The 24276-nt window shown below is 41.2% G+C and overlaps 1 protein-coding gene and 1 long non-coding RNA gene across 2 annotated transcripts in view; one reads left to right on the top strand and one right to left on the bottom strand.

Moving 5' to 3' along the window:
* slc29a4a (solute carrier family 29 member 4a) overlaps positions 1-12429 on the top strand; it is an 81396-nt gene extending 68967 nt beyond the window's left edge. The window contains exons 9-12 of the mRNA XM_059979535.1: positions 361-548; positions 3874-4114; positions 7694-7771; positions 12295-12429. Coding sequence (XP_059835518.1) covers positions 361-548; positions 3874-4114; positions 7694-7771; positions 12295-12299 — 512 coding nt within the window. The 3' untranslated portion in view covers positions 12300-12429. The remainder of the gene's footprint in view (positions 1-360; positions 549-3873; positions 4115-7693; positions 7772-12294) is intronic.
* A 6070-nt stretch (positions 12430-18499) lies between these two features.
* Positions 18500-19124, bottom strand: LOC132399296 (uncharacterized). Its single transcript, XR_009513944.1, has 3 exons — positions 19088-19124; positions 18779-18850; positions 18500-18636 (listed from the first exon to the last, which is right to left on the bottom strand). It is a non-coding gene; the product is annotated as an uncharacterized LOC132399296 (long non-coding RNA).
* Positions 19125-24276: the final 5152 nt, after the last annotated feature.

Raw genomic sequence — 24276 nt, 5'->3', positions numbered from 1 at the left:
CTTGATCAGTGCTGTCATAATGCTCACCTACTGAGAGAGCCAAGCAATGCTGAATCTGTAAACCTCCAGCATGATTAGCAATGTGATTACCAATGGCCAGAGTGAATTAACTACAGTGGCTTCTACAAATCTGTATGCACAGTAGCTTTACTGGAGATGCATAGATATTTACAACCAGAAGTAATCCACATGAATGTTTTTAAATTCATTCATCTTGGCTGTAATCTGGCAGTCCTGGACTTGGACTTTGGTTGTGTATCGATTATAAATGACAAACTTACCACTTAAAAGCATTGAAGTGTTTCCTATCATGGCAACATTTTCTAAAAGGGTGTTGTTTTGCCATCTGTCCTTTTGCAGACATCATTCTACACCGGTATATCGTGGCTGGCGTGATATGGCCGTACATGCTTTCCATCGCTCTAACGTATTTCATCACTCTCTGCCTCTTCCCTGGCCTGGAGTCTGAAATTCGGAACTGCACTCTAGGAGAATGGCTGCCAATTCTTATCATGGCCATCTTTAACCTCTCTGATTTTGTGGGAAAGGTAAGGCCCTAACCCTAACCCTAAGCCTCACAGTAACTATTTCCCATTAATATTAATCAGTTAACACCACTATTGGCCGGTATAATACATAATACATTAGAGATGGCTGAGTTCCTCTTCATGCACCTCCTGGATTTACAATATTGCATCAGTGACTGTATTTCGAATGTGAAGTGTATTTGCTCATCTCAAGGTTGTGAAATGTTCTAAGTGAAAGTCTTTCTGTCATTCTTTTTCACTGCCCTGAGAAGGCAACCTCTTCAGTCCAAGTATTAACAGAGTAATGGCTCTAAATTTTCAGTCAATGTCATTTTAAAAACATCCATTAGCCACTGAAGCTTTGCATACCCTCATATGTGATTTCACCTCTTTGAAAATTACAGCTTATTATTCTTTATTGATCATAGGTAGTTCTGATAATCAATCTGTCGACTCTTTCCAAAGCAATGAAATCCTTAATGCCTAACAGTGCAATTCCCATTGATTACCTTGGAGTCCATGAACTTCCACTCAATTAGAATGCTGTAAATATTTTACGTGGTTGGAAATATGTGCAAAATTTTACGTGAACACAGATGTAAAGATTTCAGGATTTAAAGGCTATTGATAAGCCTCTGGAGATTTATTCTCAGTGTTTCCAATATATTTTAACCATTCATCTGTTTATTGTGCCTTCAGTGCACTAGTGATTGCACTTTGACAATGTCTTTCTGAGAGTGAAACTTGATATATTCTAAGAAGCCTGGAGAACATGGAGATGGGGATAAAACGTGTTATCTACACGATACACAATTAGCACTCAGTATCATCCGACTGGTTAACAAGAGGCACTTTCCTTTCCAGTTGTGTGCAAGGATCAATGTCCTCGATTGAAAAGTGGGAACAGGGCAGTTGGAGGCAGGGGTACATACAAGCAGAGTTGGCAGTGTTAGAATCCAAATGAAATGATTGTGGGAACTCACCCAGAATTGGATCCAACAGCTTTACACAGACATCTGTCCAAGTCAATAGGTAGCTTCCCCATCAAGTCTGGAGTCTGGAAGAGTGTCCCAGTTTCGTCTGTCTTGTTTGTGTGCTGTATAGACCCGTCTGCCAAAACCATCAGGAAGGATGAGAGCATTAGAGGGGTGATGCTGCCGGGGAGTGGAGGGACCCAAGAGAAACCCACGCCTCCCTATCCCAGCCGTGCATGAACAATGCCACCATCTTCAGCTCAGTTTGCCACTATTGATCAGCGTCTGCAACCTGCATAAGGGGTCATTGTTAACTGCACGTAGAGTGAGCCCATACTCTTCAGCAACTGACCTGGCCGATCCAGTGTCCCTATCAGAACTGATTATCTAAAGGTGCTGGGATCTGGTTCAGAGGGGCCGAGGCGTACAACAAGAATTGGCTGGAGCAGACTAGGAAGCTAAAACAGAAATTGGGACAGTGGGGAGGGCACTCCCTATCAATTACTGGGCAGAGCCTAGTCTTCAGGTGTGAGGTGCCCTCAGGGCTGCTGAATGGCCCAGCCCCCACTCCTCCAGTTTGGGGATCACCTGAGTTGTCTTCAGGTCCATCTGCAGATCCAGGATGGAGCAGGTCATACGAATCACAACACACAAGTCCCTGGACAACGGGAGCAAAGTTGCCCCCACCCTGATTACCACTTTTGTGTGTGGCTGCATCAGGCCATGTGTGTGGAACCTAAATACGTGGGCACCAAGTGCCACCATGTGCCGAGGTTCTATCTGTCCATAGTGTTGCAAAGGATGGGTCTGTCCTCAGCTGGACATTCTCAGAATACCTGTCCTTCATTGAAAAGTTCTTCCAGACCAACACCTTTGACCACATGTCCTGCAGACACTGCTGGAGAAGGACTCCGTGGGGTGGCTCCTGGGGCAGACTGTCCAGACTCTCTGACAAAATGCCTCATTGCCAGGCCTCACTGATATGCACCAAGACCTTGCCTGGCAGTCAGTGGAGAAGGGCCCTCGCAGTCAGATCCTTTCTGCATAACTGGAGCATCACTCTCTCATCCCACTGATCACAGGAAGGTCATAGCTGCCAAGAGACAGCAGCTCGCCTCTTTGTGGGCTGTGGGTTTGCAAAGAGGGTCTGGGGGAAGATGCAGAAGACCTGCATCGAGTTTCATCCTGAGCAGCTGTGTAACAGAAGACTACCTGATCTGCGGGCTGGTCCTAGGGACACACACGGAGACAAACACCGCACACTGCTGGCAGATCATCAGCTCGGTGAAAGGTGCTCTGTGGCCTGCCTGAGTCTTGTTGGTCTACCAGCATGTCCAGATGTCCGTGGAAGACTGGCACTTCTCGGGCTGCAGGAGTGCGTGCCGAGGGATGCACTGAAGCTTGGCGCAGCTCACTGCGATGGACCATGGTGTAGGGATCTTCCCCTACCGGAGAGAGAGGGAATAGGTGGAAGGAGAATTATTGTAATAGTTAGAATACCACCCCAGAGAGACACATGAGTGGCAGCAATGTTATTAATGTGTATAGATCAATATGGAAAACATTGACCATGCATGTAAAGAATGAAAAGGCATTGAACCATTTATTCTTGTAATCTTTTTAAAATTATGTATAGTTTATTTTGCTCAATTAAAAAAAACCTCAAGCCCCTCTTCTCCACTGCCACCCTGCCCCATCTGTATATATTCTGTACACTGTTGTGAATGAGATTGTAATTGATTTAATAAAGGCCTGGATTAGTCAGTACTGATGTGTCCTTTTACCGTCTCTTGAGCATTATGAAGTTCGGATGAAAGGAGTCTTCCTTTGCATCAGAGGGTGAAGTTACATAGAACATAGAACATAGAATAGTACAGCACATTACAGGCCCTTCAGCCCACAATGTTGTGCCGACCCTCAAACCCTGCCTCCCATATAACCCCCCACCTTAAATTCTTCCATATACCTGTCTAGTAGTCTCTTAAATTTCACTAGTGTATCTGCCTCCACCACTGACTCAGGTAGTGCATTCCATGCACCAACCAGTCTCTGAGTGAAAAACCTTCCTCTAATATCCCCCTTGAACTTCCCTCCCCCTTACCTTAAAGCCATGTCCTCTTGTACTGAGCAGTGGTGCCCTGGGGAAGAGGCACTGGCTGTCTATTCCTCTTAATATCTTGTACACCTCTATCATGTCTCCTCTCATCCTCCTTTTCTCCAAAGAGTAAAGCCCTAGCTCCCTTAATCTCTGATTATAATGCATACTCTCTAAACCAGGCAGCAACCTGGTAAATCTCCTCTGTACCCTTTCCAATGCTTCCACATCCTTACGTTCTAACCCTTGCTCATTAGCTCATTGGTTTCTCTTACAGATCCTTGCAGCTTTACCATATGACTGGAAAGGACTTCACCTCCTGGCCTGCTCCTGCACCCGAGTTATATTCATCCCACTCTTTTTGCTGTGTGTGCTCCCAAGTGACCGGCCGGTTTTCAGCCACCCAGCCTGGCCGTGTGTCTTTTCTTTGCTAATGGGGATTTCAAACGGCTATTTTGGGAGTGTGCCCATGATCTTGGCAGCTGGCAAAGTCAGCCCGGAGCAGAGAGAGCTGGCAGGTAAGCTGTAGCTGTTTCACTTGCCTCGGCTTTCTCAGAGTTACTGATAAAAGAAAATCGATTTTGCCATGGCAACCACCATGCCTGCTATTAGAAGCAGCCACTTCAATGTAGGAGAAAAATACTATTACAATTGGATCTCAGGTGGATTTGTGCTGCTCTAAATTTGAAAGGTCATCAATTTATTGATTGTTGTTCCTGGCAATCTTAAATGATTCACTCTGTTCTGCTTGGTCCAGAACTAGCCTGCTCATTTCCTCTGTTTCATATACAGGACCACCATTACAACAAGCTCAACTATAGAGTGAAATTTAAGTTGCAAGAACATCTTAGAACATTTCAAACAAACATTGCTATTATGGTATAATATTCAAAAATGTATTAGGGCAGAAAACCAAAAGCCTGGTCAAAGAGGTGGTCTTATCCGAGGAAAAAGATACTTCAGAGAGGCAGAGAAGTTTAGGAAAGTAATTCCAGGACTTAAGGGTATAGCAGCTGAAAGCCCTGCAGTCCATAGTGGAGCTGTTAAAGCCAGGGATTAGCTAAAAACACAGATATAGAGGGCATGGATTCTTGGAGGATCAACAGTATGGAGATTACAGAGGAAGAGAAGACCTTGGAAGATTTTATAAGAATGATGACAAATTAAAAATTGATGTACAGCTTGACTAGAAGCCAAAGTAGGTCTGTTTAAATAAGGGCGATAGATGAATGGAACAGTGAGCTAGGACAAGCTGGACAATGATTTAGGTGATCTCAAGTTTATCGAGGGAGGGACAAGAGGAAACAGCCAGCAGCTCACTTGAGGAGTCTTATCTACAGACAGCTGCTGAATTACAGATGCCTTGTGGTAGAGGTAGAGTTGGGTTATGTTTCATGGGCTGCCATGCTCCTCACAGTGGAAGGAAGAATTGAAGGAACATTTCCATTTGCAGCGTCATTCAACATCCACTCGAAAATTTTGTAGTTAGTTATGTGTTTATAAGTTTGACCAAAATAAAAACCTTTCAGATCTGTTGTCTGACCTAGTTGAGCTGTTGCAGTTCCCATCTCTCGTCAAGTTTATTGTCATATGTACAAGTAAATGTATGCACAGGCCCAATGAAAATCTTACTTGTAACACAGCTTCAAAAGCACATTGCATCATACAACCAGCATTCTCAAGAAAACATAAATTAAACATAACCTGTACACATTTTTTCAAGAAAAAAACATAATTAGCAGAAAAAGAAAGTCAGTCTTAGTGTAAAGTGATGATAGTGTTGCTAAACTACATTGGTTAAGTTTTTGTCAGTTGGTTCAAGAACCAAATGAGCGAAAGGAAGTTCAGTAGATGTTCTTGAACCTGTTGTTGTTAGACCTCAGGCTTTTGTACCTCCCGACCAACAGTAGCTGTAAAACAATGACATGGCCTGGATGGTAGGGATATTTGATGATGGATGCTGTCTTCATGAGGCAGCATCTCCTATCGATATTACCACTAGCGCTGGACCACTAGGATGTGGTCATGATGTTTTGGGCTGAGTCTGTTGTTGTGTGAATGAAATCATCGGAGAAAAGTACCAGGGGATAGAAAGCAGCTTCTTTATTCGATGAAACAAGGTACAGTGGACATCTTTTGGAGAAGCTTTTGGTCAAATGGTCTGCTGGCCCAACATGGGGCTTGATATTTGATGTGCTGAACATCAAAGGGCAACTCCATATTTACAATATATGGACCACACTTTCTTTGAAATTACACACACACATCACATTTCCTGATTCGCACGTACACCACAGACATCCAAGTGAATTTTAATCAGCATTCTCTGTCCTGGGATTGACAGCTTTTTGGAACCCATTGTTCAGAGCTACACTCCAATTTAAGTCCGTAGTACATATTCAGATGTGAAGACTAGTGGCCAAAGTCATTTGCTAAATGTAAGTATGCTAATCCCAAAAATCCGCTCCAACAGAATCCACAACTCTCTCGGGGTTGTACATGTTTGTACTTTGATAATAAAATCTACTTTGAACTTTTCATCTGAGAGATGGCAATAGAAGCATTGACAGGTTAAGCAGAATATCTGTTTCCAAGACAGAATAAACAAAAATAAGAGGCAGTTAAAGGTTAAGTTACCTCTGTGTAAAAAAAGTTGAAATTAGATTAATAGGCCTAATGGTATCTTTCTGTGGTATAATATTCCGTGATTCTCTTCTATCCCTTAGACTTGTGGCTGTAGCAATAGCTCCAGAGTGTCCGGTGCAGAGTAATCCTAACCTAAGCGCCTGCCTCCAAGTGGATCAGATGCCTGCAGAAGATTTGTGTTGCAAATTCCAGTGATGCAAAGATTGGCATGTTGTCAGAATTGTCATTTATGTTCAGCTAGCGTGAAGCAGATTGCAAAGCTGTACATAAATATTCAGACCAAGCTTATTCTGAGAATGATTTCCATGAAATAATTACATCAGCATGAGTGATGGTTGAGTGACACTCTCCAGGTGGGATTGATATGGGGAGTGAAAAACTGATTTTAACTGATAGTTGTTCTCTTTTCTGGAAGCTTAGACAAGACCGGTTTGATGGATTTCATCCAAAAAGAATCCAAAACAGACATTCTTAAGTTTGCAGTTTCACTTATTTTCTTAGCCATTCTACCATTTTATTGTGAATGCAAGAAAGCAGTGTTTCAAACACTTATACTGTGATTTCTTGACCCAGAGACCCAGGCACTTCAGTTTAATCTATTCTGCAGTTGATAAATATTTTAAATGGGCTACAACAAACCAGTATGGGTGACTACCTTGTACCTTGGGGTGACTGCCTCCACAGTGTGAAGTATCTTGAATATTTCTAGAGGTGTCTCCCAACCCACACCAGCGTCCGATACAGAGTTAATGCTACTTCAGGACTAACGAGCTCCAACTTGTATTGGCCACTCAGGTTCCATCCCAGAATCTTCTGTCATAGTCAACTAAAGTACCAAACATTTTAAACTCTGGGCACATTCATCAAATGGGATTGGCAATTGTGTGCTTGAGTGCAGCTTCAGAATTGCAGGCACTCAGAGATCTCTGTTAGCTGTAGGGAAGGTAACGCCAGAAATTGACCAGAAACCAAGAATAAATTCCTCCCCCCATCTTTCCTCTATTCCCACTCTGACCTTTTGCCTCATCTCACGTGTCTATTACTTACCCCTGGGTCCCCTCCTCCTATCCTTTCTCCTATGGTCCACTCTCCTTTCCTATCAGATCTCTTCTTCTCCAGCCTTTGACCTTTCCCACCCACCTGGCCTTCACCTATCACCTTCCACCTAGCTTCTTTCCCCTCCCCCCGCCCTTCCCCCTTCCTTCTCAGTCCTGAAGAAATTACTCAGCCTGACTATTCATTTTCATGCATGCTACCTGACCTGCTGAGTTCCTCCAGCATTTTGTGTGTGTTGCTATAAATTTTTAAAAGTGGATACAATGCTGAACCGGAGGTGTGGTAGGTCAACCAAAACAGGATGTTCTGAGCTGGATGAGACTAGTGAAGGATATTGAATGAGATCAGGTTTGTGACCTGCTGGAAACATTCATTGTCCCTTCCATTTTTTACAGGTAACACCATGACTGTGTCCTACATGTCTGGACTAACTCTAGGATCGGCAGTGGCCTACGTCACGTTCAGCTTGACCAGTATGTCTCACACTTCATGTATTCACACTGAAACAATCAACAGTTCTTTCACCACAAGACTCTAAACAAAGGCTCTCTTCACAATCTGAATAGGGGTGAGCAAATGTATAGAATTTCAGTTCCATTGGCTGTGTGGCTTGGATAAAGACCATAAGACCATAAGGTATAGGAGTAGAGTTTGACCATTTGGCCTATCGAGTCTGCTCTGCCATTTCGTCATGGCTGATCCGTTTTCCATCTCAGCCTAAATCTCCTGCCTTCTCCCTGTATCACTTCATGCCCTGACTAATCAAGAATATTATCAACCTGTGCATTACATATACCCAATGACTTGGCCTCCACAGCCACCGGTGGCAACAAATTCCGCAGATGCACCACCCTCTGGCTAAAGAAATTTCTCCTCATCTTCATTCTGAAAGGACGCCCCTTGATTCTGAGGCTGTCTCCTCTGGTCTTAGATTCACCCACCATCCTCTCCACATCCACTCTATTGAGTCCTTTCAACATTCGATAGATTTCAATGAGGTCACCCATCATTCTTCTGAATCCCAGAGCCATCAAATGCTCCTCATATGACAATCCTTTCAATCCCAGAAGCCTCCTTTGAACCCCCGCCAATGTCAGCACATCTTTTCTTAGATAAGGGGCCCAGAACTGCTCACAATACTCCAAGTGAGGCCTCACCAGTGCTTTATAAAGCCGGAACATTACATCCTTGTTTTTATATTCTAGTCCTCTTCGAGTGAACATTGCACTTGCCTTCCTCACTACTGACTCAAACTACAATTTAACCTTTAGGGAATCCTGTGCGAAGATTCCCAAGTCCCTTTGCACCTCAGACTTTTGAATTTTCTCTCCATTTAGAATTTAGTTTACTCTTTCATTTCTTCTGCCAAAGTGCATGACCCAACACTTCCCAACACTATATTCCATTTGCCACTTCTTTTCTCAATCTCCTAATCTATCTAAGTCCTTTTGTAGCCTCTCTACTTCCTTAAAACTATTTGCCCCTCCACCTATCTTCGTATTGTCTGCAAACTTGGCCGCAAAACCATCAATTCTGTCATCCAAGTAATTGACCGCTTAAAAGAAGCAGTCCCAACACAATCCCCTATAGAACAGCAATGGACACTGGCTGCCAACCAGAAAATGCTCCCTTTATTCCCACTTCTTGCCTCCTGCCAATCAGACAGTGTGCTATCCATGCTAATATCTCTCCAGTAATATCATGGGCTATTAACTTGTTTAGCAGCCTCATGTGTAGCACTTTGTCAAAGGTTTCTGAAAATCTACATACATAACATCCACAGATTCTCTTTTGTCAGTCCTGCTTGTTATTTCTTCAAAGAATTTCAACTGTTTTATCAAGCAAGATTTTCCCTTAAGGAAACCATGCTGACTATGGCCTATTTTATTATGTGCTTCTAAGTACCCTGAAACCATGTCCTTTACAATTGACTCCAACATCTTCCCAAACATCGAGGTCAGACTAACAGGCCTATAATTTCCTTTCTTTTGCCTCTCTCCCTTCTTGAAGAGTGGAGTGACAATTGTGGTTTTTCATTCCTCCAGAACCATGCCAGAGTCAATTGATTCTTGAAATATCATTACTAATGCCACCACAATCTCTTCAGCCTCCTTTTTCATAACCCTAGATGTATACCCTCTGGTCCAGGTGACTTATCTGCCTTCAGACCTTTCAGTTTCCTAAGAAATTTCTCCCTAGTTATGGCAATTTCACCCACTTCTGTCCCCTTACACTCACAAACTTCCCGCATACCGCTAGTGTCTTCCACAGTGAAGACTGATGCAACCATTTCCTTGTCCCCCCATTACTACCTCTCCAGCATCATTTTTCAGCCATCTGATATCTAAACTCACCTCTCTTTTACACTTTATGTATCAGAGGAAACTTTCATTCTCTTCTTTAATATTATTGGCTATAAAGCTTTAACATCCTTACCCAGCCCAAACCGAGCTGATCCCCTCCACCTTGGAGAGGCTTTTGCAGTGTCTCTTCCTGTGCAACATGAGCTTTTGCAGCCTTAGTGTCTGACTTTGTGCTTTCCTGCTCAGTTATTTCTTGGGTTTCACTAATCAGCTCAATACTTGGTCTCCCGACCTCTGAATAAGACTTTCCCGTTGAGCCACGAGACTGAATTCAAAAAACCCTCCAGTTCACTGTTTCCACGAGGTTTATGTTAATGCCAATTATGTTGATTTGTTCTTACATAACATTTAAGGCAAAGTAAGGGAGAGCAGTGTTTGCTGCCAACAAGGGGAGCACGTGGGCTCCTTGCAGACAATGGTGGATATCGAACCCCGATCGGTAATCTCTGGTGAACAGAGATGGGGAGGGATCACTTTAGCCAGAGGGTGGTAAATCTGTGGGATTCACTGTCACTGATGGTTGTGGAAGCCAAGTCATATTGAAAATGGAGGTTGACAAGTTTTTAATTAGTAAGAGCATCAAAGTTTGTGGGGAGAAGGTAGGAGAATGGAGTTGATTAGGAAAATAAATCAGCCGTGATCAAATGGTAGAGAAAACTTGATAGGCTGAATGGCCTAATTCTTCTCCTATGTCCTAAGGTCTTATGGTCTTCATATCACTCAGGCCAGTTTCAGTCCTAATCTGAGATTCAGCATTGACCACAATAAATGTAGTTATCTAGGTTCAAAACTATGAAAGACTTTGGAAAAGTCAATTAGCAGAAACGACTTCCCACAGCATTAGGATAGTTGTCCAACGAAGCAGAGATGGCATGAGGAAAAGTAGTGACACAGTTAGGTGTTACAGTCTGGTGTTCACTGCCTGTTACGGTGCAGAAGCAAATTAACTCATAACATGCAAGGGGGAATTGGAGGAATTCATGAAAGATAAGATTTGCAGCGCCATTGGGGAAAGGGAGGGAGAGTCAGACACGCTGGATTGTTCTTATAAAGAGCTGACACAAGCACAATGCCTCTCTGCCTTCTGTTGCATTTCATTTTGTGCTTTTATGCCTTTAGATTTCAGAGATTAGTGCAAAACCATTCTAAAATATTCATGATTTAAAACTTTACTAACTTAAAATTATCTGTTATGTCACTTCAACAAATAATATACTTTTATCAATTATTCAGTGTGTCTTCCCATAGTCCATCCAGATATACAAAATCATATTCTCTGAAGAGAAGTGTCTCTGAAATCCTTTCTCTCTCTCCCACTCCTTCTCCCCTGAAGGTGCTGGTGGGCAGCTCCATTCTCCTGAGAAATAGGCATCTGTTAGTCTCGTGAGACCATGGATTTGCACCTTGGAAGGTTTCCAGGGCGCAGGCCTGGGCAGGGTTGTACGGGAGACCAGCAGTTGCCCATGCTGCACATCTCCCCTCTCCACGCCACCGATGTTGTCCAAGGGAAGGGCATTAGGACCCATGCAGCTTGGCTCTGGTGTCATCACAGAGCAACGTGTTGTTAAGTGCCTTGCTCAAGGACACGAACACGCTGCCTCAGCTGATGCTCGAACTAATGACCTTCAGATCGCTATGCTGATGCCTTATCCACTAGGCCACGCGCCAACACTCTCCTGAGAGTTGTCAATCTTTTTTGAATGCCTTTCAGGAGGTTTTATCACAAGACCTCTTGTTTAAAAATCATCTCTGCCCACACAGATTCTCCATATTGGATATCTAAACGGCCATCATCAGATAGCATCATGTCAGCCAGTTGTAAGATACTCGACTCCTTTCCTGATGTTATGATTCTTGATTATCAAAATCATAATGTATTTACTCAGGGGTCTTTAATGAATCTATTGTACTACCCGTTAAACTCAATACCCAAAGACATATGCTGTTTAAATAATAAGCTAATAAGTTGAACACAAGGCAAAGCAAGACATATACCAAACTGTTTTATAGATAAAACGGTGACAATTTAAATAGTGTGTCTACAAACAACAGGTACAGAATTCTTTCTAAATCAGGGTGTGTGTTGGAAAGTTTCAATTTCATTCTCAATCTTTTTTTATTGATTTAAAAAAAATTAAACTTTTTTTGTGTTGGGAAGTTCCACATGTACTGTCCCGGCTACTAGATATGTGTTTGTTCATCTGATATTTAGATACAAATTCAACTCTTACCTTCAAAAGGTAATTTGATCAAAATGTGAAGAAAAATTTGAAAGAGGATAAGGGATACATTTAAATGGTTGGCATAATAGCACAGGGATTGTGGGCCTGTTCCAGTGCTGAACTCTTCCATATTCTATTAGAAAGCTTTAGGAATGTCCAAGACTGGCACGATATGCTAAATGGCTACCTTCCATATTGTACTTCTGACTGGGCATAACCTAAAAAGATATATGACCATCCCTTCATTTATTAAAACTATGCCATGATATCTTATTGTGTATTCAGTAAATGATGGAATTGTCCATAATGAAAATGATGTGTAGATTCAACCAGAAAGAAATGATAATAATTTATGTGCAAGGATTCTCCTGTGATTGGTGTGCATTAAGGTGTCGTTATTTTCCCTTGCAGGGTAAATGAAGAAATACTACGGGGTATTTAATTCATCCTACAGAAACATTGCTTGTTGCGTGCCATCTCAGACACATAGACTGCTTTCCCAATCTGTCTGGAACTTCGTTTTGGGTGTGCTTGTCCTCTAGCATTAGATGGGATCTTCAGCGAGAACAAGAAGGGTTTGAAGATGCCTCAGGAAGAAAGGTCACTCATTGAAATCACGGATAGTCTTTTCAGCATCCTAAAACTTTATCTTAGTGTGCCTGATTGTTACCACTTTACCATCTTTTTTGTCTGTAAGCATCAACTATTTTACAGTTTGTATGTCCACCTATGGAAGAACTCTTTTCTTCTTGGTAACTGAATGCAGCTTTTGTGACTAGCCTGGAAGAAGTGAGAGAGAAAGTTGTAATTTTGCGATATAATATTCGATGGTATTTTCCATAGGAGGTTAATTGGCTTAAACAGCAAGTCTTTTGATCCATTGTGATTTTTTGATGACTGTGTTAGTATATTTGCACAGTATTTCTAAAAAAAATCATGAAAATTAAGCTCTGTATATTCATCAGATGCATTTACATATGGTTTTATTTTGTTCTATAATATCTGAGTGGAGATTGCCAATCATGATTATGGACAAAGCGAGACTCCCATTGTTCATTTTTGTTTACAGTGTAGCTAAACTCTTACCTGGTAATAGTAAACATACAAGTTTTAATGCTTCATTATTCAATGAATGCTGGGGTATACCCACATATGAAACAGGAGGAATACCTGTCATTCTTTCTCAGCCCATTAAATATACTTATTTAAAGACTTTTAAAGACAATTCATACTCAAGGAGTTCGGTCCCAGGTTAGTAAGCTTTGAAGACCACAACGTCACATTAAAGTCCTACCTTCTTTCATTGAAGCTAAATGCATGCATGAAAGAAAATGCAGCTTATGCTGTGAGAAAGATAAATTAAGACCACACAGTGATGCTCCCTTACAGCTCCAGAACCAGTAAGCTGGGATCAGTCCTGACCCCAGACGTTGTCTGTATGGAGTTTGCTCATTCACCCTGTGGCCAGATGAGTGTTCCTTTGGTGTTTTGGTGTTTTGGTGTTCTCTCACATCCCAAACATGTTGGTAGATTCACCTCTTCATGTAGGAAAGTGACAGAAAGAATCAAAGCATAGTTGGTGGGAGCAAGTTGCAGGAATCCTGGGAAATAAGAAGGGACTTGGATGGGAATGATGGGATTGCTCTGCCAGGAGCCTATTATGGGCCTGATGGACTAAATGGCCTCTTTCTGTGTCATAATGAGTAAGAGATTTTGTCCCTTAGATAGTGCTGCATTGCCCAAGAGGGGCTCCTCACAGCAACAATTACCTTGTGTAAGGAGACCACTGGAGGGGCCCTGGTTGCATTTTCAAATGGATGCTGAAGTACCAGCTGCCTACTGTCCTCCCTCACTTGTGTTTAACTCCATTAACTTGAATGGCGCCAATGACCAAGATAAATTTGTACCCCTTTTAAAATTGTAAGTACATGGGGGGGGGGGGATTACTATTCTGTGTCAAATCTTGTTGTGTGTCATCTTGCCTTGTGCCTTGAGGTAAAAGATATAATATATAGTGCCAGAATTGGAGTGACATTTAAGATACTAGTGTTGATATGGGTTTCAGATTTTACGTATGGAGGAAAATGGCAGTGGGGCATTTGAGGATTACATGAGGGAAATGTGAATGCAATACTATACATAGGGTGAAGTGAAGTATGCTCTTGCAGAGCATGAACACCAGTATAGACCACTTGTGCCAATTGGCCTTTTTCTATGCTGCAAGCCAGTAGTATTTGTGTTTACAATAAATATAGAAGTACTGTGTTATATTGATTTTAGTTTCAGCTAAGTATTCGCCAATTCTGATTATACAGTTCCATTGTGAGCAAAAGAGGCCATCGACTTGTGACTGGATCATGAAATGTAAGTGCTTGCCCTTGACTAAGCATGTAGTGATCACCACAGCAAAGTCACTGTAGCACATAGGAGCAGAATTAGGCCATTCGGCCCATCCAGTCTACTCAGCCATTCCACCATGGCTGATTTATTATCCCGCTCAACCCCATTCTCCTGTACCCTTTGAAATATTTAAGGGGACAGAGAATTCATCTACTGCCTGGGCCTGGATGTTCAGTTTTACTGGAGATGAAGCCAAAATGACTTTTTCTTCTCGCTGTTAAATTATTTGTAGATACACTTAAAACTAACATAGGCAGAAAACATTAGATTAATCTTCTGTGATACTAGCATCAATATTTATTTGACATTTGAAAAATTTAGTAGTAGTATTCTAGCTGATTCTACTACTGAGGTAATTCGAGTTACGTTTATTAGTTAGTAGTAGTGAGTGATTGTTGCTGTCTTTAGAATAAGTGTGCCTTGTACTTTATTATGAAGTATTAACAAAAGGGGGAGGTTAGAGGAAATGGTTGTTGAAGATTATGCTGCTTTGCTACTGAGTAGATACTAGGCTGCATAGAACACCTGGTTATATACCCCAGTCAATAAGATGCTCCTATTATGCCTCTTGCAGGTCTCAGATGCCCATGTCCCTGGTACCCTTCCTGGTGAGACTTCTCGCGTTTCCAATCCTTTGTCTTTCACACTTTGTCTCCACACCAGTGCTAACAAAATGTCCAGTTCATGAGAGCTGAGCATCAGAGCTGCACGTTGCTATTGTCACCAACCCCAAGCGTTTTGGTATCATTGACTTTGCCCTGCCATTTAAAATTAAATGCGATGCCAAGGCATTGCGATGCGATGGCATTGAAATCTTTCCAATGGTTAATATCCATATCGCACTTGTAAAGATTGGTGACCCTTCAGTCTAATGGCAAACCACTAAAGGCCTCTGAAAGAAAACACTTACATATTCAATAGTTCAGTAGTTCCATTTAATATCAGCGAATGTATACAATATACAATCTGAATTTTTTATTCTTTGCAGACATCCACAAAAACTGAAGAGTGCCCCAAAGAATGAGTGACAGTAAAAATGTTAGAACCCCAAAGCCTCCCTACTCCCCCCCCCCACACAAGCAGCAGCAAAGTAACAAACCTCCCCCACCCCCATTTACTTCAGCAAAAAGCATCAGCCTTCACCCACCAAACAAGCAATAGCAAAGCCTCCAAGAAAGACCATGATCTGCAGTTCCACAAAAATTAATTGTTCATTTGATAATTCGATATACCACGGGCTCTCTCTCTCTCTCCCTGATAAAGTTCAATTCAATTTGACCACTAATAATCAATATTTCCACATGCATTTTCCCAGCAGTCAGTTTATGCATCGGTTTTGCATTCTTCAGGCTAATTGTGAAGCCAGTGTTCTGAATCCAAATTTCACCAGCTGATTTTCATTTTAGTTTTATGCAACAATGAGAAGAAATTTAAGAGAGGTTTGGATAAATACATGAATGGGAACGGCATGGAGGGCTACGGTCCAGGTGTGGTTCGATGGTACTAGGCAGAATATCAGTTTGGCTTTTTTCTGTGCTGTAATGCTCTATGACTGATGAAATACGCAAGTTATACCTTAACATTTGTAGAGTTGACCAAAGCTTGTAACCAAAGTAGGTCACACAATTTACCTTTATTTGAATTCGCTTTACAGTCTACAAGGTATACATTACAACATCAAGTAGAACAGAATCTATTACATATCCTTATTTTCAGACATTCAAATTTGTTTGTACATCCTGTTGTTATTACATCCTTTGCTACCTGCTGATACTTCCCAATTCCTGGCCTCTTGAATTTGTGTCAGAATGAGCAAGAACTTCTCTGAATGACTATATTTTGCCGATTAGTTTCCAAACTGCTTGAACGCATCAACCAAAAATGTAATTATATTCGATTAATTATCTTCAACCCTATAGAATTTTCCTACAAATCTAATAATCGTTTTGCTTTGTTTTCATGTTTTCAGAGATTCTTTTGTAGTTTTACTTCCAGATTTGAATAATTAAGAAAGTGGGAATTTGAACAAAGTGTTACTCACTATTTTTCTAGGGAGTATTAAAATCCACAGAAGTTCAGAGGCGACCTTTTTTCTGATTAATGTACAATTTTTCTTGGCAACCTTGTTAAGAAATTGACACAATCTATTTGTTTTTTTTTGGGCGCCTCCTCCTTACTGTGAGAGACAGTGCTAACAGGACAAAAGACGAATAAAATGTTCTTATTGAGAAGCATCTGTAATATGCAATTGCCTGTGTTTGGAAAAGAACATGTGTGTCTGGAACTCACTGGGTTTCTAAGCTTCAAGTCTGTATCTGTTGTGGACAAAATGATTGAGATCAGACAGCCACAGTACTATCAGTATATTATGTGACCATTAAAAAGTGTCTTGGTGTTTTTTCTCCCTATGATCCCTACTTACCTGACAGGATCTCCTGGCCTTGCAATCAAATCCATAGTTTCTATGCAAATAGAAGAATTGTATCAGTAATTCTTTTAGCCTCTATACCAATAGGCACCTTCATGGTGTTGTATTCTTATTGAGTGAAACGTGTTGGAGAAGTTTTCATGTTTGAATAAACTTTATTGATGTTATTTACTTTTGTTAATGTACGATGGAATAGAAAAGTGGAGTCAATGGAGGTTTATGTGAAGATGGAGGCAGGTTTTTGTAGAGAAACATTGTCCCTTTGTTAATGTTCATTCTGTTCAAAATGGCAATATTTTCTTAATGAGCGAAAAGTAAACTGGTGGAAGGACTCAACACTTTAAGCAACACCTGTAAAGGCAAAGGGATGTTTTGGGTCAAGAACTTGCATCAGGACTGATAAAAGATTTTGATCCAAATTGTCAATCATGCCTTTGCTTTCACAGATGTTGCATGGCCTGCTATTTCTCTCTCTGGTTTATCTTTTCTTCTGGCCAGTTTCCAGCATGTTCAGTCTCCTGTGACTCCAGTACTTTCAATACTTTTTCCTGGCTTACACTGGGAAAGAACGCCAGCGACACCTAGTGGCTTTAATAAAAACACCAACAACAAACATATTCCAAGGCCAATTGTATTTCAAAGAAGTATATAATAATTGTTTTGCTCCAGTAAGCTAAAGCCTGGTGAGTGGAATTTCTTCAGGTTGAAATTTATTCAGTTTAGGATATTTAAAAAAAACAATTCAAACCTACAGTGCTAAAGGGGTTAATAGGAACCCAACAGTGCTGTTGAATTTGTGAGATTTGTTTCTGTACTTCTGTGCATTCTTTTGCTGATAATAAACACAGAGCAATGTTGGAAAACCTAGATTTACTTGCAGCTTAATTGTCATATTACAATCACAATTTTGCTTCTTCAGGAAATGATCTCATCACTGTACTGGCCTACAAACACTGTTAATTGATGAAGGTTGATTGAAACTAATTGTCTTAATGACTGTTGCAATCCTTTGACGTTTGTGGCTTTTCTGTCTATTGTCATAGCAACCAGTGCATGTGCATTATTAAGCCACAAGAGTAATTCAATTGCTTGCCATCTAAGAAATAAAAAGCCCATGTACTGTTCTCATTTGAACTTTAGTTTACTTGCAAAGTTTTATACCAGGCAATCACCCAGCACCAAGCAAAAACAGAGTAACACACACAAAATGTTGGAGGGACTCAGCATGTCATGCAGCATCCAGTAAAAGGACTAAACAGCTGTCGTTTCGGGCCAAGATCCTTCATCAGGACAGATTGAAACAGATTTGTTGCTACAATAATCAAGTTGCTTTCCCATGGCAACATCTTTCGATCCCACTAAGTACTGATTTCCTGGTACGCTGCGGGTGTTTAGGGTAGCGATGAAGGTCCTCCAACTCTGGTGGAGTTCAGGGCTTCCTTCACTGTGTCAGTAGCTTCCTCAATTTTCACTATTGTCAGTCGTGTAAGTCCTGGGTGGGCACTCAAATGTAGGATTCCTCATTGCTGTTTCCATAACAATTTTGTTTTACCTGTCAGGGTTGTTAGCCCTGAGCTGAACTCCCCAAAACCTGGAGGACCTGTGGACAACTCTTGGTCTGGCCTCTAACCTTTGACCTGCTTGGCATGGATGACCCTCCCAAGAGCCAAAGCATAAAGTCCTGACTCCAGCCAACATCGCTCTCCGGATCATCGAGGCACACAAGCCTCCAAGTTCATGGTCATCTTGGAGGACTAAATATTGACAAGAATATTAAATGTCAGATGTTCCAAAATACAAATGTGCGAAAACCTTTCTTAAAATAATGTTAAAAACCAAACACTAAGCATCTGAGCTAAAGTGGGGGGAAGTCCAGGCCATTTGGTCTCTCCATTGCGAATGCAGAAGCTGTTCGGAGATTAAATCTAAGGAAGTAAGAGCATAAGCCAGATAATGAAATGAGAAGGAAGCTTGCTGGAACATTATGAAGTGTATGAGAACCAATTAGAAGTGACAAATGGACGAGGTAATACAATTTCATTTCATCAAATTAAATGTCACTCCTACCTCATTGCTGTCAACTTGCAGGCTGGAGCATTCTTGTGACAGCTCCATTTCATGTCTGAAGGATGACGTCACCTAATGCAACACAAAGCTGATTCTATTACCTTGCAAAAGCAAGCTGAAAAATAAAGGGATTGACTAAAACTGGCTTCCTATCGTACGATACTGGAAACTACAAATTAAATTGCTTTTTTATAGGGGTTTCACAATAAACAGCTGTGTCTGCAGCATTTTAAAATTCAGGGTACACATTCTCAATCAGTCTGTTGATTTTTAACTCCCTCTTTTCTGGTGGGGAAAGAAAGGATTTACCTTCTATTTTCACAGTGACAGTCTGCTGACCCTGTCAGAGTATACTGGCAGTCACATCGTAGTAATTCAAAGCTCAATGTTCAATGTGAAGTTCAAAGTAAATCTATTATCAAAGTATGTATATGTTACCAGACACTACCCTGAGATTCATTTTCTTTCAAACATTTACAGGAAAAATGAAGTACAATAGAATTACAATACAATACATAAGCAAAAACTGACAAACACCAATGTGCAAAGGACAAACTGTGCAAATAAAAATAATATGGAGAAGAAGTTTTAAAGAGCTCTTGAGAAGTATTGAACTTCATTACAGCTGTACCGCTGGTTAACGGTTGTGTGTGTGGTGATTGGTTACCCAGTCAACCAGTTCAGATGCTTGTCACGCCAGGTTCAAGATTCTAGTACATTTATTATCAAAGAATGTGTAAATTATATAACCTTGAGAGTTGCTTGCTCACAGGAAGCCACAAAGCAAGAAACCTGAAAGAACCCAATTGAATAAAAGAATAAAAATAAAAGACCAACACTCGGTGCATGAGAGAAAGAAAAAAATAATGGAAGCCATGCGAACAATTGAAGTGAACAACAGCATTCCGAACCAAAATTGATTCCTCTAATCTAATTCCTGGAACAGCCCGGAATAGGTTCAAGGCCTCGGTGATCTGTTCATCATATTAGCGGGCACGGAGCATAGCATCCGGGGCCAGTCATCATAGCCTCATGCCATGGAGATGACCTTGGAGGAGAATGAGCAAAATCAGCTCCTAGGGCTATCCAACCTTGCAGCTGGGCCTCTTGTACAGGCACTGAATATCCTCAGCCCAGGCCCCCACTTCTTCTCTCAGTGCCCAGAACGATCCAGCCTCACTCCCGGGCCAGCGGTACAGGCATTGGAACTCCATCTGTATCACACCATCTCGGCTCATGCCCTGAACTTGCCTCGTCATCGCTCACCTCTTCACTGTTTGCGGCAATAACAACACAATTTACCTCAGAAAAGATATTTTAGTAATGTTTTTAGTCGTATTTCTTAGCTTTTTGGCATTTGCTAGCACCATCTTAACTGGATGATTTGCTCTTTTTGCACAATAAATGTGATGCTGGGATGATGAATCCCAATTGCAATCAGTTTTGTACAGAATATGTTCCTTCTACATATCTTCTATTTACGCTCTCTCCTTACTGCAGCTGCCTGTAATGCTCTTCCTACAGTCCAGTCACCCTTACTAATACATAGGGACTGGTATTTAAATCACGAGAGGTCCTCCACAGATTAGTTAAGGAAGTTCCTGACAGTCATTCTCATAGAATCCAAGTTGGCAAGTAACATACCAGACTTACCAATCATAACTCCCAGACATGCCCTATCTTCTTACCATGACAGGTCAAACAGAGGCCATGCCAGACTGAGGCATGGGCCGAAGGAAATTAAATCCACTAAATTCAAGCCAAAAGACCATAAGACCATGAGACATCTAGTGATTCGTGAAAGATCTCTACTAATGCCTGCACGGTTTCTTCAGCTACCTCCTTCAGAACACTGGGGTGTAGTCCATCTGGTCCAGGTGACTGATCTGCCTTCAGATCTTGCAGTTTCCCAAAATCTTTCTCCTTGGTACACTCTATACTCACATCTGCCCCCTGACACGCTTGAATTTTTGGCATACTGCTGGTGACTTCCACAGTGAAGCAAATCATCCCTCTTAGTGTACGCTTCCAATCAACTTCGGCCAACTCCTCTCTCATGCCCCTTTACCGCACTGTAATATTGATATATCTGATCTTAGTTTCTCCCTCTCTTCTGATCCTATGGCTCTTCTTTCTAAGGATTTAATTTCATTTTTTACCAACAGAGCCGCCCCACTTCCTCTACCTACCTGCCAGTCCTTTCAATACAATGCGATTCCCTGAACATGAAGTTCCCAACTGTGATCTTCCTTCAGCCATGACTCAATGATGCCCACAACGTCCTACCTGCTAATCTCTAACTGCATTAAAGATCATCTACCTTATTTTGTATACTGTGTGCATTCAAATATAACATCTTCAGTATTGTATTCATCAACTTTTTAATTTCAAATTCTTATCCCTTTCTAAACTACACATTGCATCTACCCGTAAATAGAAACTGTGCTATGCTCTGCCCCTTTGCCCCTGGCAAATTAGTTTAAACTCTTCACTCCCCCCCCCACCCCCCCAACAACTCTAGCAAACCTGTCCACATAGAAGTTGGTTCTCCTCGAATTCCGGTGTTATCTGTCCTTTTCTTCCCCAAAAGAGATCCCAATAATCCAGAAATCTGAAACCCTCGCCCCTGCACCAATTCCTCAAACCCTTTGAAGTCTTATCACATCAGGGCATACATGGACAACAAAACTTTCTCCTGATTAACCTTTCCCTCAATCCTTCATATTGAGTGAGAATTGGAAGAAAGACTGAACGTAGCAAAGGAACAGAATGTATTCTGGTTCAGAACATAGAACGATACAGCACATTAATGGGCTCTTCGGCCCATGATCTTGCGCCGATCTATATGAACCTGGTCCACGCTCAGTCTAGCTCTTCCCTGCCTCATAACCCATAACCCTCCATTTGTATTTATCCATGTGCATATCTAAGATTCTTTTAAATGTCCTTGGATATTAAGCTCCCATCTATGATCTTCTTTCATAGGTCAAATCTTAAAAATTGGAGATCAGCATCCTCTGTAGAAGAGGCAGTGAGAGGTTCGACCTGCTGTGGATGCTGAGTCAAACAGAATTTTCAAGATTAACATTTGCATTGGGAAATGACATTGACAGTCATGGGACTAAGGTAGCGACATTAAGTTAATGTTTAGAGATGAGCAATGATCTAATAATACAGAAAGAATGTCACAGCCTGGCAATCTGGGGCTTTCTGGCCAGTTACTGAATGAGTACAGGCATTGCATCAGGGTTGGTTTTCTTTGGCTAATGATCTGAGCTAGATCACAGGTTGTTTCCTCTCTTTACAGTGCTTTTCTTTTTTTCCTTTTAATCATTGCTGTCTTCTTTGAATGAAGCTGTGAATTTCAGAAGTATTGCTAATTTAAAAGACTTGTTATAAATGAATAAATCCATGGAGCCCACAGCTTGATCATTCATAAAGAACATGGTGTCTCTTCAATACATTCCACTGTGGTTCAAGATTATTTGCCTTTCTCACACTCATTCCATGTATAGACTCTTTTATTCACATCCAACTTTTTAACAAAGGCGAGTCTCAGTGCCTCTTGACAGGATGTAGAACTCTGAAGACAACTGAAACACCTCAAATTTACAGAATACCATTACACAGTACAATATTATAATTTTTAATAACAGGGACGTCACAATAGCATAGCGGTTAGCACAATACTTAACAGTACAGGTGACCCAGGTTCAATTCCCACTGCTGCCTGTAAGGAGTTTGCACGTTCTCCCCGTGACTACGTGGGTTTCCTCCGGGTGCTCTGCTTTCCTCCTGCAGTCCAAAGATTTACCAGTTAGTAGGTTAATTGGTCATTGTAAATTGTCCTGTGATTAGGCTCGGTTAATTGGTGGGATTGCTGGGCTGTACAGCTTGAAGGCACAGGCTGTATCTCAACAAAAATAAAATAGTTCATTTCACAGGAGTCACATAAAGAGATATTAACTTAGCAAAACCTGGTCAAGGAGGTAGAACAGAAAGGCTGGAGACACTCCGCAGGTGGGTGGCTCTCTCTCTCACACACACACACACACTTGTCCTCCCTCTTCCCTCCCCATGCCCCTCCCTCATTCCCATCCTCCTCTGCCTCATCTCCCCCTCGCCCTGTCTCTTTTATATCATACATGCACATGTCTAGATATGCCCGTGCCTCTCTCACACACATAGTGTTACACATATGCTTTTACTTGCTCCTTTCCCATCCCACCTCCTCCACCAAACTTAATCAGCTCCTTCCTTTGGTCGAATAGTACCATAGTGAAAGAAGAGATTACAGAGTTAAGGAGCGATCTGGTCATACAAGGATTCTTCTTTGTCTGATGTGGATCTTCCAAGGTTGCAAATTCTTCCATTGGCATGCACAATACAATTGGTTTATGCGGTGAAATGTGGCATTCAAATAATCAATCAGAAAGACTCTTAGAATTACATATGGGCAGAATTTCAACTCCAGTCATTCGAAATAAATGTACCATTTTGTGGCCATGCTGAATTCTACTCCACTTCTGAAATTTGGTTCCACTAAAGTCAATAATAATAATAATTATTATTACAATAATATTTGATGAATGAATTAATAAGCTTTACTCCCAATCTGTTCTTTTTTTTTCTACTGCCAACTTCCAATACCTTAGCAAAAAAAAAGGCTGATTCCTTTACTAAATCTTTGATAGATCTTCATACTGATCTAAGCCACGTCATCTTAAAGCAAAAGTGTGTTTGTGCCTTCAGGAGAACAGGCATTGATTGGTGTGTGAAGCAGCTGCAATAGTAGAGATGAAAGGACAAACACAGACTGTTTGCAAAGTTCTAACAAGCAAGTAATGCTTTCGGCTTTTTCTTACAGCTCCTGCATAATTCATTTGAAACCAAATTGAGAAATGAACAATCTACTACTAATGCATGAATTTACCTGGCATCGTCTGTGCACTATCCTTCTTAATGAACAGGGTGAGGATGTTAGTAATATAGAATGGACTGTTTCTCCAGCCAAAGTTCAATGTTTGACACCGTTTAGTTTGGTATTGCACAAGTGGGTTGTTCTGATGTCCGAAAATGTATCCAAATTCCAGGTTCAGAAGAACAAACTTATTTCACCAGCTTTTCAGTTCAGCTTCCCCTGTTCTCGAGGTATATTTTCCTCAATTTCTATTTAATAATTAAAATTGGAATGTAAGTTTTTAATACCAATGTACAATGTATGTAAGACAGCTCCTCAATGTTCCCAGATGATCTTATTGTTACAGTTCCTTCTCGAGTTTTGCCAGGACCCTCTGCCGATGCCACACGCTGATTAACAGAATCTATTACAAAGACTGAAATATTGTGAGAATTATAATTTTCTGTTGAGAAAGAACAGTCCCCCAAGTGGAGCTTGTTCTACTATGTCTCCAAGAGAAACTGGTTTGTGTGTTTGCCCAAAGTTGCTTTCCATTTTTATCAAGATACCTTTCAAACAACATATTTTGTAGATTGCT

Source organism: Hypanus sabinus, chromosome 9, assembly GCF_030144855.1.
Source record: "Hypanus sabinus isolate sHypSab1 chromosome 9, sHypSab1.hap1, whole genome shotgun sequence".
Lineage (NCBI taxonomy): Eukaryota > Metazoa > Chordata > Chondrichthyes > Myliobatiformes > Dasyatidae > Hypanus > Hypanus sabinus.
Note: the sequence above shows the minus strand (reverse complement) of the source record. Positions and strands in the feature narration are given on the sequence as shown.